Source organism: Hordeum vulgare, chromosome 1H (genome assembly GCF_904849725.1).
Source record: "Hordeum vulgare subsp. vulgare chromosome 1H, MorexV3_pseudomolecules_assembly, whole genome shotgun sequence".
NCBI classification, from domain to species: Eukaryota; Viridiplantae; Streptophyta; class Magnoliopsida; order Poales; family Poaceae; genus Hordeum; species Hordeum vulgare.
This window is the reverse complement of record NC_058518.1, coordinates 406,248,563-406,263,210: the sequence shown is the minus strand read 5'-3', so window position 1 is coordinate 406,263,210 and position 14,648 is coordinate 406,248,563. Positions and strand designations below refer to the sequence as shown.

At 46.9% G+C, this 14,648-nt stretch overlaps 2 protein-coding genes and 1 pseudogene across 4 annotated transcripts; 1 reads left to right on the top strand and 2 right to left on the bottom strand.

The window, feature by feature from the left end:
- The first annotated feature begins 230 nt into the window (after positions 1-230).
- On the top strand, positions 231-4,237 carry LOC123440740. 2 transcript variants are annotated; one of them, XR_006630356.1, is made up of 9 exons: positions 231-579; positions 667-797; positions 1,805-1,882; positions 1,987-2,031; positions 2,184-2,228; positions 2,327-2,378; positions 3,289-3,385; positions 3,564-3,642; positions 3,827-3,917. XR_006630356.1 is itself a non-coding variant. In XM_045117292.1 (8 exons), the coding sequence occupies exons 1-8, from the start codon at positions 273-275 to the stop codon at positions 3,990-3,992; spliced, it is 921 nt and encodes a 306-aa protein (XP_044973227.1). In that variant the 5' UTR covers positions 241-272; the 3' UTR covers positions 3,993-4,237. The 2 variants fall into 2 exon arrangements, 1 of the variants encoding a protein (XP_044973227.1); XM_045117292.1 differs by lacking the exon at positions 3,564-3,642 and having other exon boundaries at positions 241-579; positions 3,827-4,237.
- An 88-nt stretch (positions 4,238-4,325) lies between these two features.
- LOC123399698 lies at positions 4,326-8,298 on the bottom strand (annotated as a pseudogene).
- A 1,600-nt stretch (positions 8,299-9,898) lies between these two features.
- Positions 9,899-13,319, bottom strand: LOC123440724 (probable protein phosphatase 2C 48). 2 transcript variants are annotated; one of them, XM_045117281.1, is made up of 4 exons: positions 12,608-13,317; positions 10,696-11,113; positions 10,371-10,594; positions 9,899-10,253 (listed from the first exon to the last, which is right to left on the bottom strand). In XM_045117281.1, the coding sequence occupies exons 1-4, from the start codon at positions 12,800-12,802 to the stop codon at positions 10,074-10,076; spliced, it is 1,017 nt and encodes a 338-aa protein (XP_044973216.1). In that variant the 5' UTR covers positions 12,803-13,317; the 3' UTR covers positions 9,899-10,073. The 2 variants fall into 2 exon arrangements, with proteins under 2 accessions (XP_044973216.1, XP_044973209.1); XM_045117274.1 differs by having other exon boundaries at positions 9,899-10,594; positions 12,608-13,319.
- Positions 13,320-14,648: the final 1,329 nt, after the last annotated feature.

Genomic DNA, 14,648 nt, shown 5'->3' with positions numbered 1-14,648 from the left:
CAGCCTAATTTCGGTCAAATAAACAATCACGATTTGTCAAACGAACCGAGGTTTTTTTAAAACTGGGATTGCATAGTTTATGGTGCAACCGACAGGGATTTTGAGTTGGAGGTTCATTTTGTCGAACCTTTACAAATTCAGAGTTTAAAATGGACTTTTTTCATTTCTAGACAAACCTAAGACAAACGGGGGAGTATAATTTTTCCAAAGTGATGCTTATATCGCACGCGGCTGCTTGAGATGCTAACGCGACTGCCTGTTCTTCCCCAATAATGCGCGGCATCGCCTCCGCCGGAACGCTCCACCCCAGGCCATCTGCGGCTGTCCGATCAAAATCCAACGCGGCAGACCGCCCCACCCTCCACCGACGACCCACCCTCCACCTCCGGCGGTCACCGGAAAACTCTCTGCCGTCCATCCGCCGCAGCGGCCGCCTCATGCCTCCTCTTACCGCGGCCGCCCTGGCCACCAGCAGCGGCGCCGAATCCTTCAGCGAGCTGGCCTCTGCCGACGATTTCGCGGCCATCGCATCTCCCGACGGCCACATCTCCGTCATCGGCTTCGGCTCCCTTCTCTCCGGTGAGTGCCACCGCGCCCCTCGTCAGTAATAAACTCCGAGCCCACACCATAGTCCATAGGCCTAAGTTTCGAGGTCCCTAATGCCAGAGCGGAGCGCGAGGAGCACGTTCCCGGAGCTGGAGGGGTTCCGTGTGGCGGCGCTGCGCGGGTTCCGGCGCGTCTTCGCCCACGCCGCCCCAATATTCTTCGAGCGCGGCATCGCCATTGAGGCCACTAAGGTGAGCATATCTTTATGATGCTCTTGTCAGTACATGTGCTTCATCTTTGTGTATGCAGTATGCATAGTTCGTTTGGTTGCATTTCACACTCCGATCCCAAACGGTAGTTCAGTCTGTAGTGTGGTAGTGTCACTCTACAGGGTGTGTAGTATTTTCAATTTTCCATAGAGACATCCGGACATGATTCGGTAGCTCGGAGCTGTAATATGCCATTCTGCCTGAATGTTGCAATATTTGGAATATCTGAATGACCAAATATTCAGGGTGATAAGCAATTGAGCTTCTTCGTGGTGTTCATTTTTCTGATGTTCTTATAGGACACTTACTTATTTCACGCCTTTCATGGTTATGCCTGGCTGTCAACTTTGGGTATGCTGAAAGGCACAATGGGAAGAAGAGAAGTTTTCATTACGGAGTTAGGGCAGCCAATAGTTGCCAGTGATATGAGATAGATGCAATGTTGGAGTTGACTGTATCTTTTTTCCTCTTACAAGCTTTGAATCCTTTTATATTCTATTGCTTAATTTTATACTGAGTAACACTTGGAACTCATTTTATATTCGATTTCCTTTCTTTTATATTGAGTAATGCATGAAAAGTTTGTGTTGTGTTGAGCTGTTGCTTAATGCTTCTCTCTTATATTTTTGGGCGCAAGCTTCTTTTCTGTTTTGTGGGGTCCAAAAAGGAGGAAACCATGTTGCACTGAACAAAACTGAGGCATGGAAATGTGTTTAGGATGTATATGATAATTATGGAGTATTACCCTATCACAAACAGAAGAGGATTTTTGTCACTTAAGCAGATTTTCTGAAGCATGGATACTCGTCTTTGCTGTCTATGGTAACAAAAGAAAGGAAAGTGTGGTGTTTTATTGAGAGATTGAAATGATTGATTTTAGATTTGTATGTTTGAGGATGTAGAGTTTAGTGTGTACTTCTGCCAGGAACTTGCATTTTCATTTGGGTTTCCATTTTTTTTTTTCATTGGAGTATTGGGCTGGCTTGTAGGAGTTCTCAAGCTTAAGCGTGGAGCACTGCGAGGGCGAAATGATAGTTGTCACTGTGTTTGAAATCAAGGAGGAGGAGGTACTGTGCTGAATTCCATGATAGTCTGCAGCTTTTTGTTCATGTACAATCCAGTGGAGTTGTTTTGAGCTCTTAGTGTAGAACTGAATTGGTATTATTCGCAGGTGCCAGCATTCATTGAGAGGGAGCTCGAGTTCAGATTTCTTGCGGTGGGTGAGCTGTTAATTCACTGCATGCTAACTAATTTTGTTAGGTTTTCAGCTTCGTCATCTCAAGCCTGGCCTTTGGTGGAGTTTAGATTGTCCATTCCTGGATTTTAATTTAGGTTAATTCTTTTGTTTATGTATATATGTGTTGTCAGGTGGTCCCTGAAGGGCTGGACGGAGTGCCTTTTCCAAATCAAGCTGTAAGGACCTGTATTTTGGGACTGAATTTCTAGCTTAATTTTTTGTTTGATCTTTCCTGCTGCTTCCTGCAATGCTTTGCTGGAATTTATTGGTTCAGGTTGTCTGTGCACGCTATAGTGATGAAGAGTATTTCCGAGTGAGATGCAAAGGTTGAATCTACATGACACTCAAAATTTCTTTCGGTTATGCATTCCATTTTACTGATTACTGACTTTGTAATGTTATTGGGTTATAAGCATATCCCTTATCTATTTGAATGTTGATGAGATATCCTAGGACGTACTTTTTTCCTTGTTTTGATAGAAAGACTATTTGTTCATGACTTGGCATCCCTTTTAAATTCATCTGATACATTACAGTGGGGACTTAGACTTCTCTTCACGGTTTTGTGTCTAGCATCCTATTTTCTTTTGAAGCTACTACCTCTATCCCTTAATATAAGATTTTTTTTCCAGTTCAAATTAAACTGCAAAAACATCTTATATTAAGGGACGGAGGGAGTATTTGCTAAAAGAATCTAAAAAGAATTGTTGAATGGTTGTGTTAGTTTAGAACAACAGATGACTTTGTACTTTGTTATTCCTTGAGGTCTTATAGCATATTTATCTTCCTCTACCATTGTAAGTTTATATTGCTAGTGTAAAATTACACAAATCGCATGGTAGCACCTCTGTATAAATACAATGGGATATTAATAATTGTTTACCAGGCATAGTAATGGTTTGCTATATAGGATTAATCTATTTTAAAATTGGATTGGATGGCACATATATTGCTAATTGCAATATCAAGTTGCACTGAAAAGAAATAAGGATTCTATGGAATCATGGGATGGTAAAAGCATGAGTACAATTAACATAGTTTGTTCAAATAGTGAAACTTTATGACGATGAGCAAAGCTTTGAGCATGGTATTTCTTTTACCCTTTGACGGCAAAGTAATGCCTTCTTATGCAGCTACAAGCTATCTACTCTTAAATAATTGCACAAGATAGCCCAGAATTGAAATCTCATTCCTAATTCCACAAGACACAGAAACGTTGACCAATGCTTTCTGCAGGAAGCAAAGAGATATATAATCAGCACTATGGACGATACAACATTGATAAAATATGGAGGGATGATATTTTGCCCTGTCGTCTATATCTCAGGCACTGGTAAGTATTTGTTACTCTTCAGTCATCTTATACCCACACAGCTGCTTCTTTTCTCTGTTCTTCAATAAACCCGTTTTAAACATCAGCAAAGGTATCTTCTGCAAATTAAAACCACTGCACGCCTTTGAACTCCACCGAGGCACCAATGATTATAGGGTATATTTATATCACTGGACAGAGCATCATCGGTGACATCTCAAAGCAAGGGGCATTCCTCAAGCAAGATGATATGATTGCTTCGTGTCATCTGCAAGCAAGTTGCGTCATGAAGCAAAAATAACTAAATAAGTCTTTCCTCATTAACATTCTAGTTCTTGTATCAACACGTTTTCCATCGAACTGTCACTATCATCATCTATCATTAGGGGTGTAGAGTCGAATTCTTGTGGTATTTCAAGCACCTCTCACCTCTCACCTCTCACGGTTCTGGTTTTCTTGCAGTGTTCTTGCCGCCAAGAATCTGGGAGAAGCAGCATATAGCAACTTCTTGGACCACACCTATCTGGGTGACCGGAGAACCACGATAAGGGAATACTTGGCCACGACCGGAGCTGGCATCATGGAAGAGGAGCCACCGGAGATGCTAAAAAGCCGCTATGGCGGCTAACTCGACGACGACTCTCAGGGCCACGGCCATCACAAATTGAAATTCTCACTTGTGTGACTGCTGCCTACGAAATCGGCAGTCAGATATGAACGGGGTTGCGCCAAATAATGCATGATGCTGCAGTGCAGAATATCTAAGATTGCGATTGTTTTCCGCGCAAATTATTGGCGCCAAACGCTGTGATCTGTGATCCTGTTTTGATTGATGTACACTGCTAAGGCAATAATTGTGACTATTTCCCATCATAACATGAGGACGAAATGCACCCCCCCGGGCAGTTGGCTGCTGTTCATTTCATTCCCATACATTTTGGCCAGGACGGTGTGGAAACCGGAGATTTTTCGTTCATCCACCGGCAGCAGTTCGCCCACCGTCCCGATCACCAGCCGAACTGCCGCACGTTCTGATTTGCTGTGATCTGCCATTTTGGTCTCTGACCGCGACGTCTGCACTCACTCTACCAAGCACAGGGCGGACGTCTTACTCTGCCTTGGTCTTCACGGCAATGCACCTGTATGTCTAGGAAGGCGGCGAGTGGAAGAAGAAGCAGCCGTCGACGGCGTAGCAGCGCCGCTTGCGCCTCCAGGCACGGACGGCGCACCGCACTGGACCAGCCGCTTGGCTGCTTTCTCCCTGTCCGGCGTGCCAGCCGCGATCTGCACCGCCTCTTCGTTGGGGATCACGTCCCAAACCTGCCGCCATTTTTCGACGCCCATCAGATGATGCAGTAGAATAGTGCCAGTTGCCAAGGCATAAATACCGAACTGGACAAGAGAAAGAGGGAGCAAGGGCTGGCCGCTTACCCGTCGGTGGCCAGGACGACGAACTGGTCCCGGGCGGTGACCCTCCTCTGCGTCACCTCCGGCGCCGAGATGACGCCGTGGTCCTTGACGCAGTAGTCGCCGAACGCGCGCGACATGGCCAGCCCCGGCGTCTCCCGCTCCGGCAGCCACACCCGGTGCACGCCGGGCTCGTCGTCGTCGCGGTACACGCGGCCCTTGCACTGCATGATCCGTGCCTTCTCCTCTGCAAAATCAGATTTGACCGTGGGCGAGGAATGGCTTAGAATTCTGGAGATGTGCAGTACGTATGTCGCTGAGTACTTACGAGGCAAGTTTGGCTTGAAGTCGACGTTGAGCTGGACGGCGGCGATGCTGCCGTCGTCCGACGTGGTCCCCAGGACGGCCCGCGAGTCGCCGACGTTCGCGATCACCATCGTGTCACCCTTCTTGATGATGGACAGAGCTGTGGAGCCACTGTTGACCGCGTCGAGACGGCGGCTGCGGCGGAGCTCTTCGTCGACCGCAGCCGCGGCGGCCAAGTAGGACTGCTTCCATAGGTCCAATTGGTAGTCGCCGAGCTTTTTTTCGCCGTCGATGACGGCAGCGAGTCCCGGACGGCAGCAGCGACGGCGGCAGCGAGTCCCGGACGGCCTTGGAGATGTAGTGGCCCCACTGGCCGTGGACGTCGAAGATGGTGTCATCCTGGCATCCTTTTTGAGATACCTGTTGGGGGGTACGAAAATGGTTGAACTTCTATAGATCATGTTTTCTTTTGACAGAATGATGAGATCAAAAAAAAATATAGACTTTTTTGTTAGGATATTATCCGTAGACCCAAAGAGCAAGGAGGTCTTGGAATTAAGAATTTAGAGGTCAAGAACAAATGTCTACTTAGCAAATGGTCGTATAGACTGTCTGTGAAGTCTGAAGGCATGTGGATACAAATTTAAAAAAATAAGTACTTGCACACTAAAACCTTGGCTCAGGTCATTTTGAAACCCAACGATTTCTCTTTTAGAAAGGACTAATGAGAACGAAAGCAACTTTCTTCCATAGGTCTAAGTTTATCGTTGGAAATGGTGAGTCTACATGGTTTTTGAAAGACACATGGCTGGGGAGACGTAGCGAGCCACGCAATATCCGACTCTATATAATATTGTGCAGCGTAAGGAGGCTTATGATGCTACCGTCTTATAGTTTGTTCCTCTGAACATACAGTTCAGAAGGAGTCTGTTTGGAGATTGATGGCTGGCTTGGCTTGATCTAGTCAGGAGGCTGATGGAGGTTAATCTATCAGATGAGTTTGATAGACTTCATTGGAAACTATCTAACAATGACATCTTTTCGATGAAATTGATGTACTTGGACCTCATTGACTCTGGATTAATTCCCAAATCGATTCATATTTGAAAGATCAAAGTTCCTTTAAGAATCAAAATTTTCATGTGGTTCGTTCACAAGGAAGTGATTCTTACTAAGAATAATTTGACAAAGCATAATTGGGCGGGAAACACAATATGTAGCTTCCGTGATCAACATGAGACTGCTAAACACCTCTTTCTCGACTGCCCTTTCGAAAAAAATTCTTTGGAGATATATTCATATAGCCTTTAATATCACACCTTCAAATAGCATTCACACATTGTTTGGGACGTGGTTAAATAGGGTAGACATTTTTATGGCAAGACATATTCGCGTAGGAGTATGTGTGTTACTTTGGGCTATATGGAATAGCATAAATGACATGATCTTTAACATGCAAAATCATACCAATTTTCTGCAGGTTTTGTACAGGGCAACTACTTTGATCCGTACATGATCGTTACTCACTTCTGTGGAGAACAGAGAGCTTTTGGTTACTGGATCTACCCGATAAGAGATGACAGGTGAGGATATCTATAACCGATTTGGATGTCAGTTCAATAGTAGAATATGCGGATAGGATTCTAGTCCTATTTTACGCCGGTTGTGGCATTTTATTATTTTAATTTATGTCGGAGCTTCTTCGTAGGCTTGTAATGGATTACAAACTATTTATTCCTACTTTTAATAAAGGGGTCGTATGCATCTCTCTAATGTAGAGGCCGGAGGTGAGCTTCCTTTCAAAGAAAAATCCAAACCCCCGTATGAGATTGAAAAATAAGAAATAAAAAAAGGAACCATGGAAAGACTGGATTTTTGAAAATATAATGCAAAACATGTAAGGATATTTTTTCCCTATCTCATTTTGGTGTTCATTATTCCTCTTGTAAGCGCAGTATGTAGTGTAGGTATTAGGTAGTAATGTATATTTTAATTTCCCATGCCAGCACGTGGTTCAACAACTCCCCGCTCCACGTCATTTCAATGAGAAGTGGCGAGTTGCTCCAGGCCAGCACGATGGGGGGGGGGGGGGCACAACGACGATCGCGCCTCTCGTGCCTGCGATCACGTCATCCGTTGTCGACGCGTGCGTAGCCGCGTTATGCAGGCAAAGAAAGAAGCCGACTTCACGGAGAGCGACGAGTCGGTGGCCAGTGCCCGCCGCCATCATCAACTAGAAGCGGAAGATGGGAGGCCATCGCCGCTTGGGTCCCATGAAGGTCACCATCGAGGCGAAGCCGACGTGTCTTGTCCGGGTATTCTCTTGTGAGGACCTTCATCGACCTCATATGTGCTACATGGAAGCGGAGGTGCCCGCTTCCCCTCCCGCTGAAGCATTAGTCAGGGGTTCCGCTTTGATGAGCGGTGGAAAAGCGAGGCGTCCTTTGCGCTGAAGCATCCGGGGCTTTCGGTAGTCCGATGAACGGGCTGTTGGACATATGAAAGACAAAGAGATTCGTCATGGTCAGCCGTAAACTAGTGTAGCGTATCTGGGTCGTGGGAGGGAAGCTCCGCGTGACTGTACCTGCACATAGTCCTACTTTTTTAGTTAAATTATATTCGAAATGTAATGAAATCTACCGTGTTTGCATGAAATCCGTTTGTGTTTACACAACTTTTGTTCTGTTGTTTGAGTTGTTGTCAAAATATATGCAACTATGGTTGGATGTTGTCATCCTGCGTTCGCGGACTGTTCCCCCTTGCGTGAACGGATGCGAACTATTTTTACAGACTACCGTTAAAGATGGGTAAACGTTTCCAGCCGAGGCGCCGGCCGAAACGTTTCCGCCGGATCCATCAGCGACGTCAAATCCTTTTTCTTTTTTTCCTTTCTTTTCCCCCGCCTTATCTTCTTCCCTCGTGTCCATTCCCGCGTAGGCACTGCGGCACGCCCCACGCGCCCTCTGTGATGCATCGGCCACCACCCAACGAGTTCGCGCACCGCCGTTCGTCCCATCGTCGCCATGGATGTACCCGTCGCCTCGAGACGCGCCCTTCCAAGGCCGCGCGCGACGAGGGCCGAGCTCTGGATGCCTCCGACCAACAGCGACGAAACCAGTGATGAGGTATATATGCGAGGGGAAGGGGGCACTGCTGCAACCACCATTACTGGATGAAATCGGCCATCGCCGACGCTGGGGCCGATCCACGGGAGATGCCATGGATGTCTCCTGCCATGGACGGATCCGTGCGTACGCAACTGTTGCAACCGTCACATAAAACAGCTTCAACAGTTGTAGAAAAAAGCTTCAATCGTAAATAGGAAAAGCTTCAATCGACACTGCCCAACAAGAAAAAGCTGCAACCATTTGTCACAAAAGCTTCAATCGTAGATAGAAAAGGTTCAACCACGTTACCGTGCAAGCGGAAAAGAATTGCAACCATTTTGAAAGAAAAGTTTGAATCACGATACGAGCGTTGCAACCATTAACAAAATAGCTTCAACTGTATATACAAAATGCTTCAACTATCAAGAGGGGAAGCTTCAACTAGCCAAAATGAAAAAGGTGCAACCCTTATGAAAAAAGCTGCAACCCTTACAAAAAAAGTTGCAACCCTAGGTGAAAAACCTTCAATCGGCATGGGGGAAAGCTTCCATCTGCTAAAAAAGCTTCAACCGACATAGGAAAAGCTTCAAGTGATGAGAGAAAAAGCTTCAATCTGACTCGCCAATGGTGGCGAGCGACAACGTTGAGAGCTGCATCGGCGACACGACAGCACGACAACGACGGCTACTGCTAGGCGCTGCAACGACAAAGGATGCCGGCGGGCTTCAAGACGGCGTAGTTTTTTTGATACGAGGGGCGACGGGGCGAGTACGGAGCTACACCGGAGCTCATCCTAGAGCTTGAGCCAAAATCCATGGCAGCAAGCAGTTGATTTCGGATGTATGACATGGTTGAAGCAAAACCCAGGTCCCGTGATAGATGGGAAAAACCCTCCTCGATCTCCTCCTGCCGCCGGCAGTAAAAACACGACGGATCCTGCCGCCGTCGCCGCGGATCAGGGACGGGCCGACGCGGGGGCAGGAGGCTCTGTTTTTCCTTGTGCGTGCCTGTGTGGAGTGAGAGGTTGCAACATTTGCTGCAAAGTTTTTGCTGCAAGGCATTCGGTGGGATATCGCACAGATCCAACGGACGTGGATGGCTGCATCCGACGGTCTGGGCTGGACCGGTCGAACCATGGTGCCGATCCGCCGGCGCACATCGCTGCCCTTAAAGATGGCCTTCGATCTTTTATGTAAAACTTTCCATCTATGTTCTGAATATGTTGGCTCGAAGATTCGTAGTGAGGGAGCGGTGAACATTGAATAGAGACGATTTCCCCTCACCCATGTATCTCCTGAATGTGTCGTTAAATTAAGACTCCCTCCGTTATAAATATAAGTTTTTTTTTTGAAATTTCATTAAAAAACTGCAAACCAATGTATGCAGACATATTTTAAAATGCATATTCACTCATTTTGTTCATTTTATTTCGTATGTAATTCCCTAATAAACCCATTAAAAAGACTTATATTAAGAAATGGGAAAGATTTTTTTTTTGAGATGAACACGTGGTTGGAGAATAGTACTCCTACACGACTACACGTGCATGCAGGTGCGCGCCACATGCACGCGTTCGGATGACCTGCCACCTGTGCGCAGTCCAAGTGTGTGGGCACGACCGTAACGTGTTGCACCTGCACGCCATACACGCCCATACGCACCTATCATTCCGTTCCCATATCCCTGGCGATCCATCATGGGCATGGCAATCACGTAAGAAAAGATGCCTTGGTCAGATATTTTTCGGGCCACAGTTCAGACTGCAGCAGCATTGTCGTCCTCATCTTTCGGTCATCCACCGGCATTAGTTCCAAGTCTCTGCCCTACACCCACTCTACCAAGACAAGGGCGGTCGTCGGCAACGCGGGGACGAAGCTGTCTACTGCTGTCTAGGATGGCGGCGAGTGGAAGAAGAGGCAGATCGCCGAGCAGTCGTCCACGGCGTAGCCCCGCCGCTTGCGCCTCCACGCACGGACGGCGCACTGGACCAGCCGCTTCGCCGCCTTCTCCCTGTCCGGCGTGCCAGCCACGATCTGCACCGCCTCTTCGTTGGAGATCACGTCCCAAACCTGCCGGACAAAGTCTTCCATCATCAGATGATGCTGTAGTATAGCAGAATCGTGCCAATTGCCTAGGCATAAACAACGCATGGAGCTGGACGAGACACGAGAGGGAGCTCCATTTACCCCGTCGGTAGCCAGGATCACGAACTGGTCCCGTGCGTTGATCCTCCTCTGCGTCACCTCCGGCGCCGAGATCACGCCGTAATCCTTGACGCAGTAGTCGCCGAACGCACGCGACATGGCCAGCCCCGGCGCCTCCCGATCCGGCAGCCACACCCGGTGCATGCCGGGCTCGTCGTCGTGGCAGTAAACGCGGCCCTTGCACTGCACGATGCGCGCCTTCTCCTCTGAAAATTCAGATTTCACCATGGGTGAGCAATGGCTTTCTCATCAAATACATCCTTAGCACGACCACGAAGCTGGAGCACGTCTGTCCCAGCGCACTTACGAGGCAGGTTGGGCTTGAAGTCGATGGTTAGCTGAACGGCCGCGATGCTGCCGTCGTCCGACATGGTCCCCAGAACAGCTCGCGAGTCGCCGACGTTGGCGATCACCATCGTGTCACCCTTCTTGACGATTGACAATGCCGTGGAACCGCTGTTGACCGCGTCTAGGCGGCGGCTGCGGCGGAGTTCTTCGTCGACAGCAGCGGCGGCGGCCAGGTAGGACTGTTTCCAGAGGTCGAACTGGCAGTCGCCGAGCTTCTTCTCGCCGTCGATGAGCGACGTCAGCGCTACGGCCTCCTGCCAGCGGCACAGCAGCGACGGCGGCAGCGAGTCCCGGACGGCCTTGGAGACGTAGTGACCCCATTGGCCGTGGCCGTCGAAGATGCCGCAGAAGATGGTGTCCTCTTGGCATCCGAATCCCTGGCAGATTGAGAAAATCAGCAATGGAAAAGCCGAGGGAACACAGATTGTTTTTTTTTTAATTACACTCTTCTTCTTTTTTTGAACACAGAAATTACACTCTTCGTGTGCCGTCAATCTTTCAGGACTTGTTTGTCAATAAATGAGATTTTAAGATTTATGTTTGACATCAGGGATGGTAACGAACTGAGCCAACCAGCACCCTTTTCGTTGAGATTTTTTGGTTTCCATGCAACCTGTCTTCGTTAGTGAAGGGTAGACACTGTACCCTTGGATAATGCCGAAAGCCACATTGGACTCAGATATACCAGAAATCAGAACGCCTTTTTCTTCTCCAACAAACCAAGACACGTATTATTACGCCTTTTTGTCATTGAGAAGAGGAACACCTATACAGAGCCAAAAGCAAGCGCCATATCCAAGGACCTCGTGAACAACATGCCAACAACATGGTACAAAACCTATGCCTAGAGAAGCCACGTATCACTAGTAGTGCATCAGTGAGCCTGCTTAATTAAGAGCTAACATCACAAATTTAATACTACCTCCGTCCCGGTTTATAAGTCATTCGCGTAGTTCTAGGTCGACAATTTAACTATCTAAATATGTATCATATGTGCTAAAAAATATATATTTAAGAACTACATCGGTATAGAAATCTAGTGATATACTTTTCATGACATATAATACATATTTAATTTCTTAAATCGGTGACATAGAACTACGCGAATGACTTATATACCGGGACGGAGGGAGTAGACTGATCTATAAATTAATCAGTTTCTGTCTATTTTGTACGAAACGTATCCTTCTTTCTGTATTTTTATTCTAGCACGTAACCAAAATTATTTTCCCGAAGAAACTTATCTTTGTTGGTGTGTATACTTTTTTCTAGCAGATTTTATTATAAGACAAATTCACCATAATACGGTGCAAAGATAGACCGGGTCTAAGTTGTATTGAAGACACCCCGCAACAACAAAAAGGACTGTACTGAAGAGTACGAGACGAACTGAAACACCTCTTATACTAAGAACTAAGAAAAAACAGAAAATTTGTACAACGGGGAGAGGTTTGAACCCCATATTTTAGAAAGACAAGGTACGGGCCAGAAGCCGTTTGATTTATTCTGTGGTCAGAAACGAGAGCTAGGCAGCGACTAGTCCAAGACTGTTTCCTACGGCAGGGATGGGACAGGGCCAACGAACCATGACACCATGCACAATATCTTCTTCATAACTAAAAACCATACCCACTAGCTTGCAAAAATACTCAAAATAAAACAGAATACTAAACTGTTTCCAGTTAAACTCTTGAACAGATTCACCAAAAGAGCTCTGTGTTGAGCGGCGAGCTCCACAAAATATGAGTAGAAGATACCACCATGTGGCACCAATGATTACAACGAGCATAAAACTTCACGTGGGACAGAGCATCAACAGGTAGCAATTGGATTGCGAAACAGAGCAGCGGCGATGGATCGATGTAACTCACCTCCCAGACGACGGAGCAGTCCTGGTTGGTGCCCTTCTCGCCACGGCGAGACCAGACGGCGGCGAAGGTCTCGGAGCCCTCGCCCCACAGCGTCCCCGACGTCCGCAGCACCGTCCCCTGCCCCTCCTCCTTCCTCTCCTTCCCCAGGGCCATCGATCGGGCCAGGCCCTGCAGCAGCGACGAGAGCTGCCGCATTCTCGCTAGCCCAAAGAAACGGCCCGAAAGAATCGGGCGGCGCAAGAGCTTCTTCTCTCTCCCTTGCTCTCTTAGTTAGTTTCTGGGTGACCGACGGCACTGGCGGCGTGCGCGGGCGAGGACCGGGCACTGACCGGCCATGGCGATGGGTGGATAGGGAGCTCGCTCGGGCGGTTTCTTTAGCTTAGGACAAGTCCCTATCGATTCGTTTCTCCTGGGTCTTTCTTGTTCCCGGGAGTTCCTTTGGATTGAAGAAGAAACTATCGAGCTTGGAGTTGGACTGGAGATATATGGATATGATCGGTCGATCGGTTCAACTTCGCTAAGGAAGAAGGTGAGTCGTGTTGTGGTGTGAAGTGGAAGCTCCGGAGGGAGCTTTTAAAGGAAAGGAGAGGCGAGTTGGGGAAGAAGAGGTGGGGCGAAGAGCCGGGCGGGCGTGCAGTGGGAGCTGCAGCAAGGAAACATGTAAACCGAGGGCGAGGCAGCAACACGAAGATGCCTTCTTTGCCCAAGGAAAGGAGATAGGACGCCGTATATGTCCTCGGAGACTGACCCGGAGTATTCGGTTCCGTCTGTAAAACGTGATTGTTGGGACACTGCTGTAAGTATGTAACACCCCCAAAATTTAAGGGGAGTGATCTGCACCGACGCGTCGGCCGTCCGATCTATCAATCCCGCGCGTCCGCATCGTTGGATCTTCATGTAACATTTTTCTTTCGATACTACAAAATTCATCGTGATGCAGCAATTTTTTCAACGGTTGCAACAGAAAATAAAAATTATAGGAAAAAATATCTACGTGATCGAGCAAAAAACGAATCTGATGGTGCGTGGTAGCAAAAGTCAAACGCCGGTTGTAACAAATATCTACGTGAACGTGTATGCAACTTTTTTAGTGAATGGTTGCAGCAAAAAATGATGCCGGTTGTAGCAAAAATTAACACGGTTGTAGCAAAAGTAAAAACATCGATTGTAACGAAAAATTCGACGAACTGTAGTTGCAACCAAACGCATATGCAACTTTTTACTGGACAAATGTAACAAATTTACACGAGAAAAAAGTTACATGGAAAACGTTTGTATGAAAAAAAATACACGGTTGCAGCAAATTTAACGAAAAAATGCTGCAAGCATCTGCCAGCAAGGCGCGCGGCCCGCACGCGACCGGCCGAACGATTCGGCCGGCGCGCCGGGTGGAAGCGTTTCCCAAAATTTAAGCACGCCGAGCGCGTGCCAACGCACTCTTGAAAAGAAAAAGAATCAATCAAAAAAGAGAGCACGTGTATTTATTGGTGTTTTTTTTTTTTAAAAGTTATAACTATTGATTCGAGTATCGGAATTTAGATCCGTTTTTATTATTGAGTTTCTCGTTACGAGTTCTTCAAAACTATCTCATATGAATAGGTTTGATATTTTTTTCGAGCAACCTTGTGTGCTATAGAGGTAACTTTAGTGTTATAGACAAGCAACTTCTTTCCATCTAGTATGACTACCTATCAGTGAAGGATTCTTCTAAGTTGGTTACCATGACTATTAGTTGACTAGATTCACCTTCAAAAGCTTTACATGTTAGTCAATGATCTTGATAATGCTTCTGTTTATGAGGATTGGATACATGGTTTTAGATAACTTGTATGGTTGATTGTGGCCAACTAGATATACTGTTTTAGACGATTGTACGGTTGATTGTAGGCAACTGGATACATGATTTTAGGCAACATTATGGTTGATTGTACGTGACTAAGACACATAAACCAATCAAACTCGTTTTAGAATTCACATCCACTATCACCGTTGAGTTTCTAATGACGAGTTTTTCAAAAACTAGATCCCATGTGGATTGGTT

Bases quoted from the DNA above. Each gene is read 5' to 3' on its own strand.
- LOC123440740 (XM_045117292.1), top strand. From the start codon at position 273: ATGCGCGGCATCGCCTCCGCCGGAACGCTCCACCCCAGGCCATCTGCG. The intron at 798-1,804 runs GTGAGCATATCT...GCTGGCTTGTAG, and splicing joins TCGCCATTGAGGCCACTAAG to GAGTTCTCAAGCTTAAGCGT. The intron at 1,883-1,986 runs GTACTGTGCTGA...TATTATTCGCAG, and splicing joins TTGAAATCAAGGAGGAGGAG to GTGCCAGCATTCATTGAGAG.
- LOC123440724 (XM_045117274.1), bottom strand. From the start codon at position 12,802: ATGCGGCAGCTCTCGTCGCTGCTGCAGGGCCTGGCCCGATCGATGGCC. The intron at 11,114-12,607 runs GTGAGTTACATC...TCAATCTGCCAG, and splicing joins ACTGCTCCGTCGTCTGGGAG to GGATTCGGATGCCAAGAGGA. The intron at 10,595-10,695 runs GTAAGTGCGCTG...CTGAATTTTCAG, and splicing joins CTTCAAGCCCAACCTGCCTC to AGGAGAAGGCGCGCATCGTG.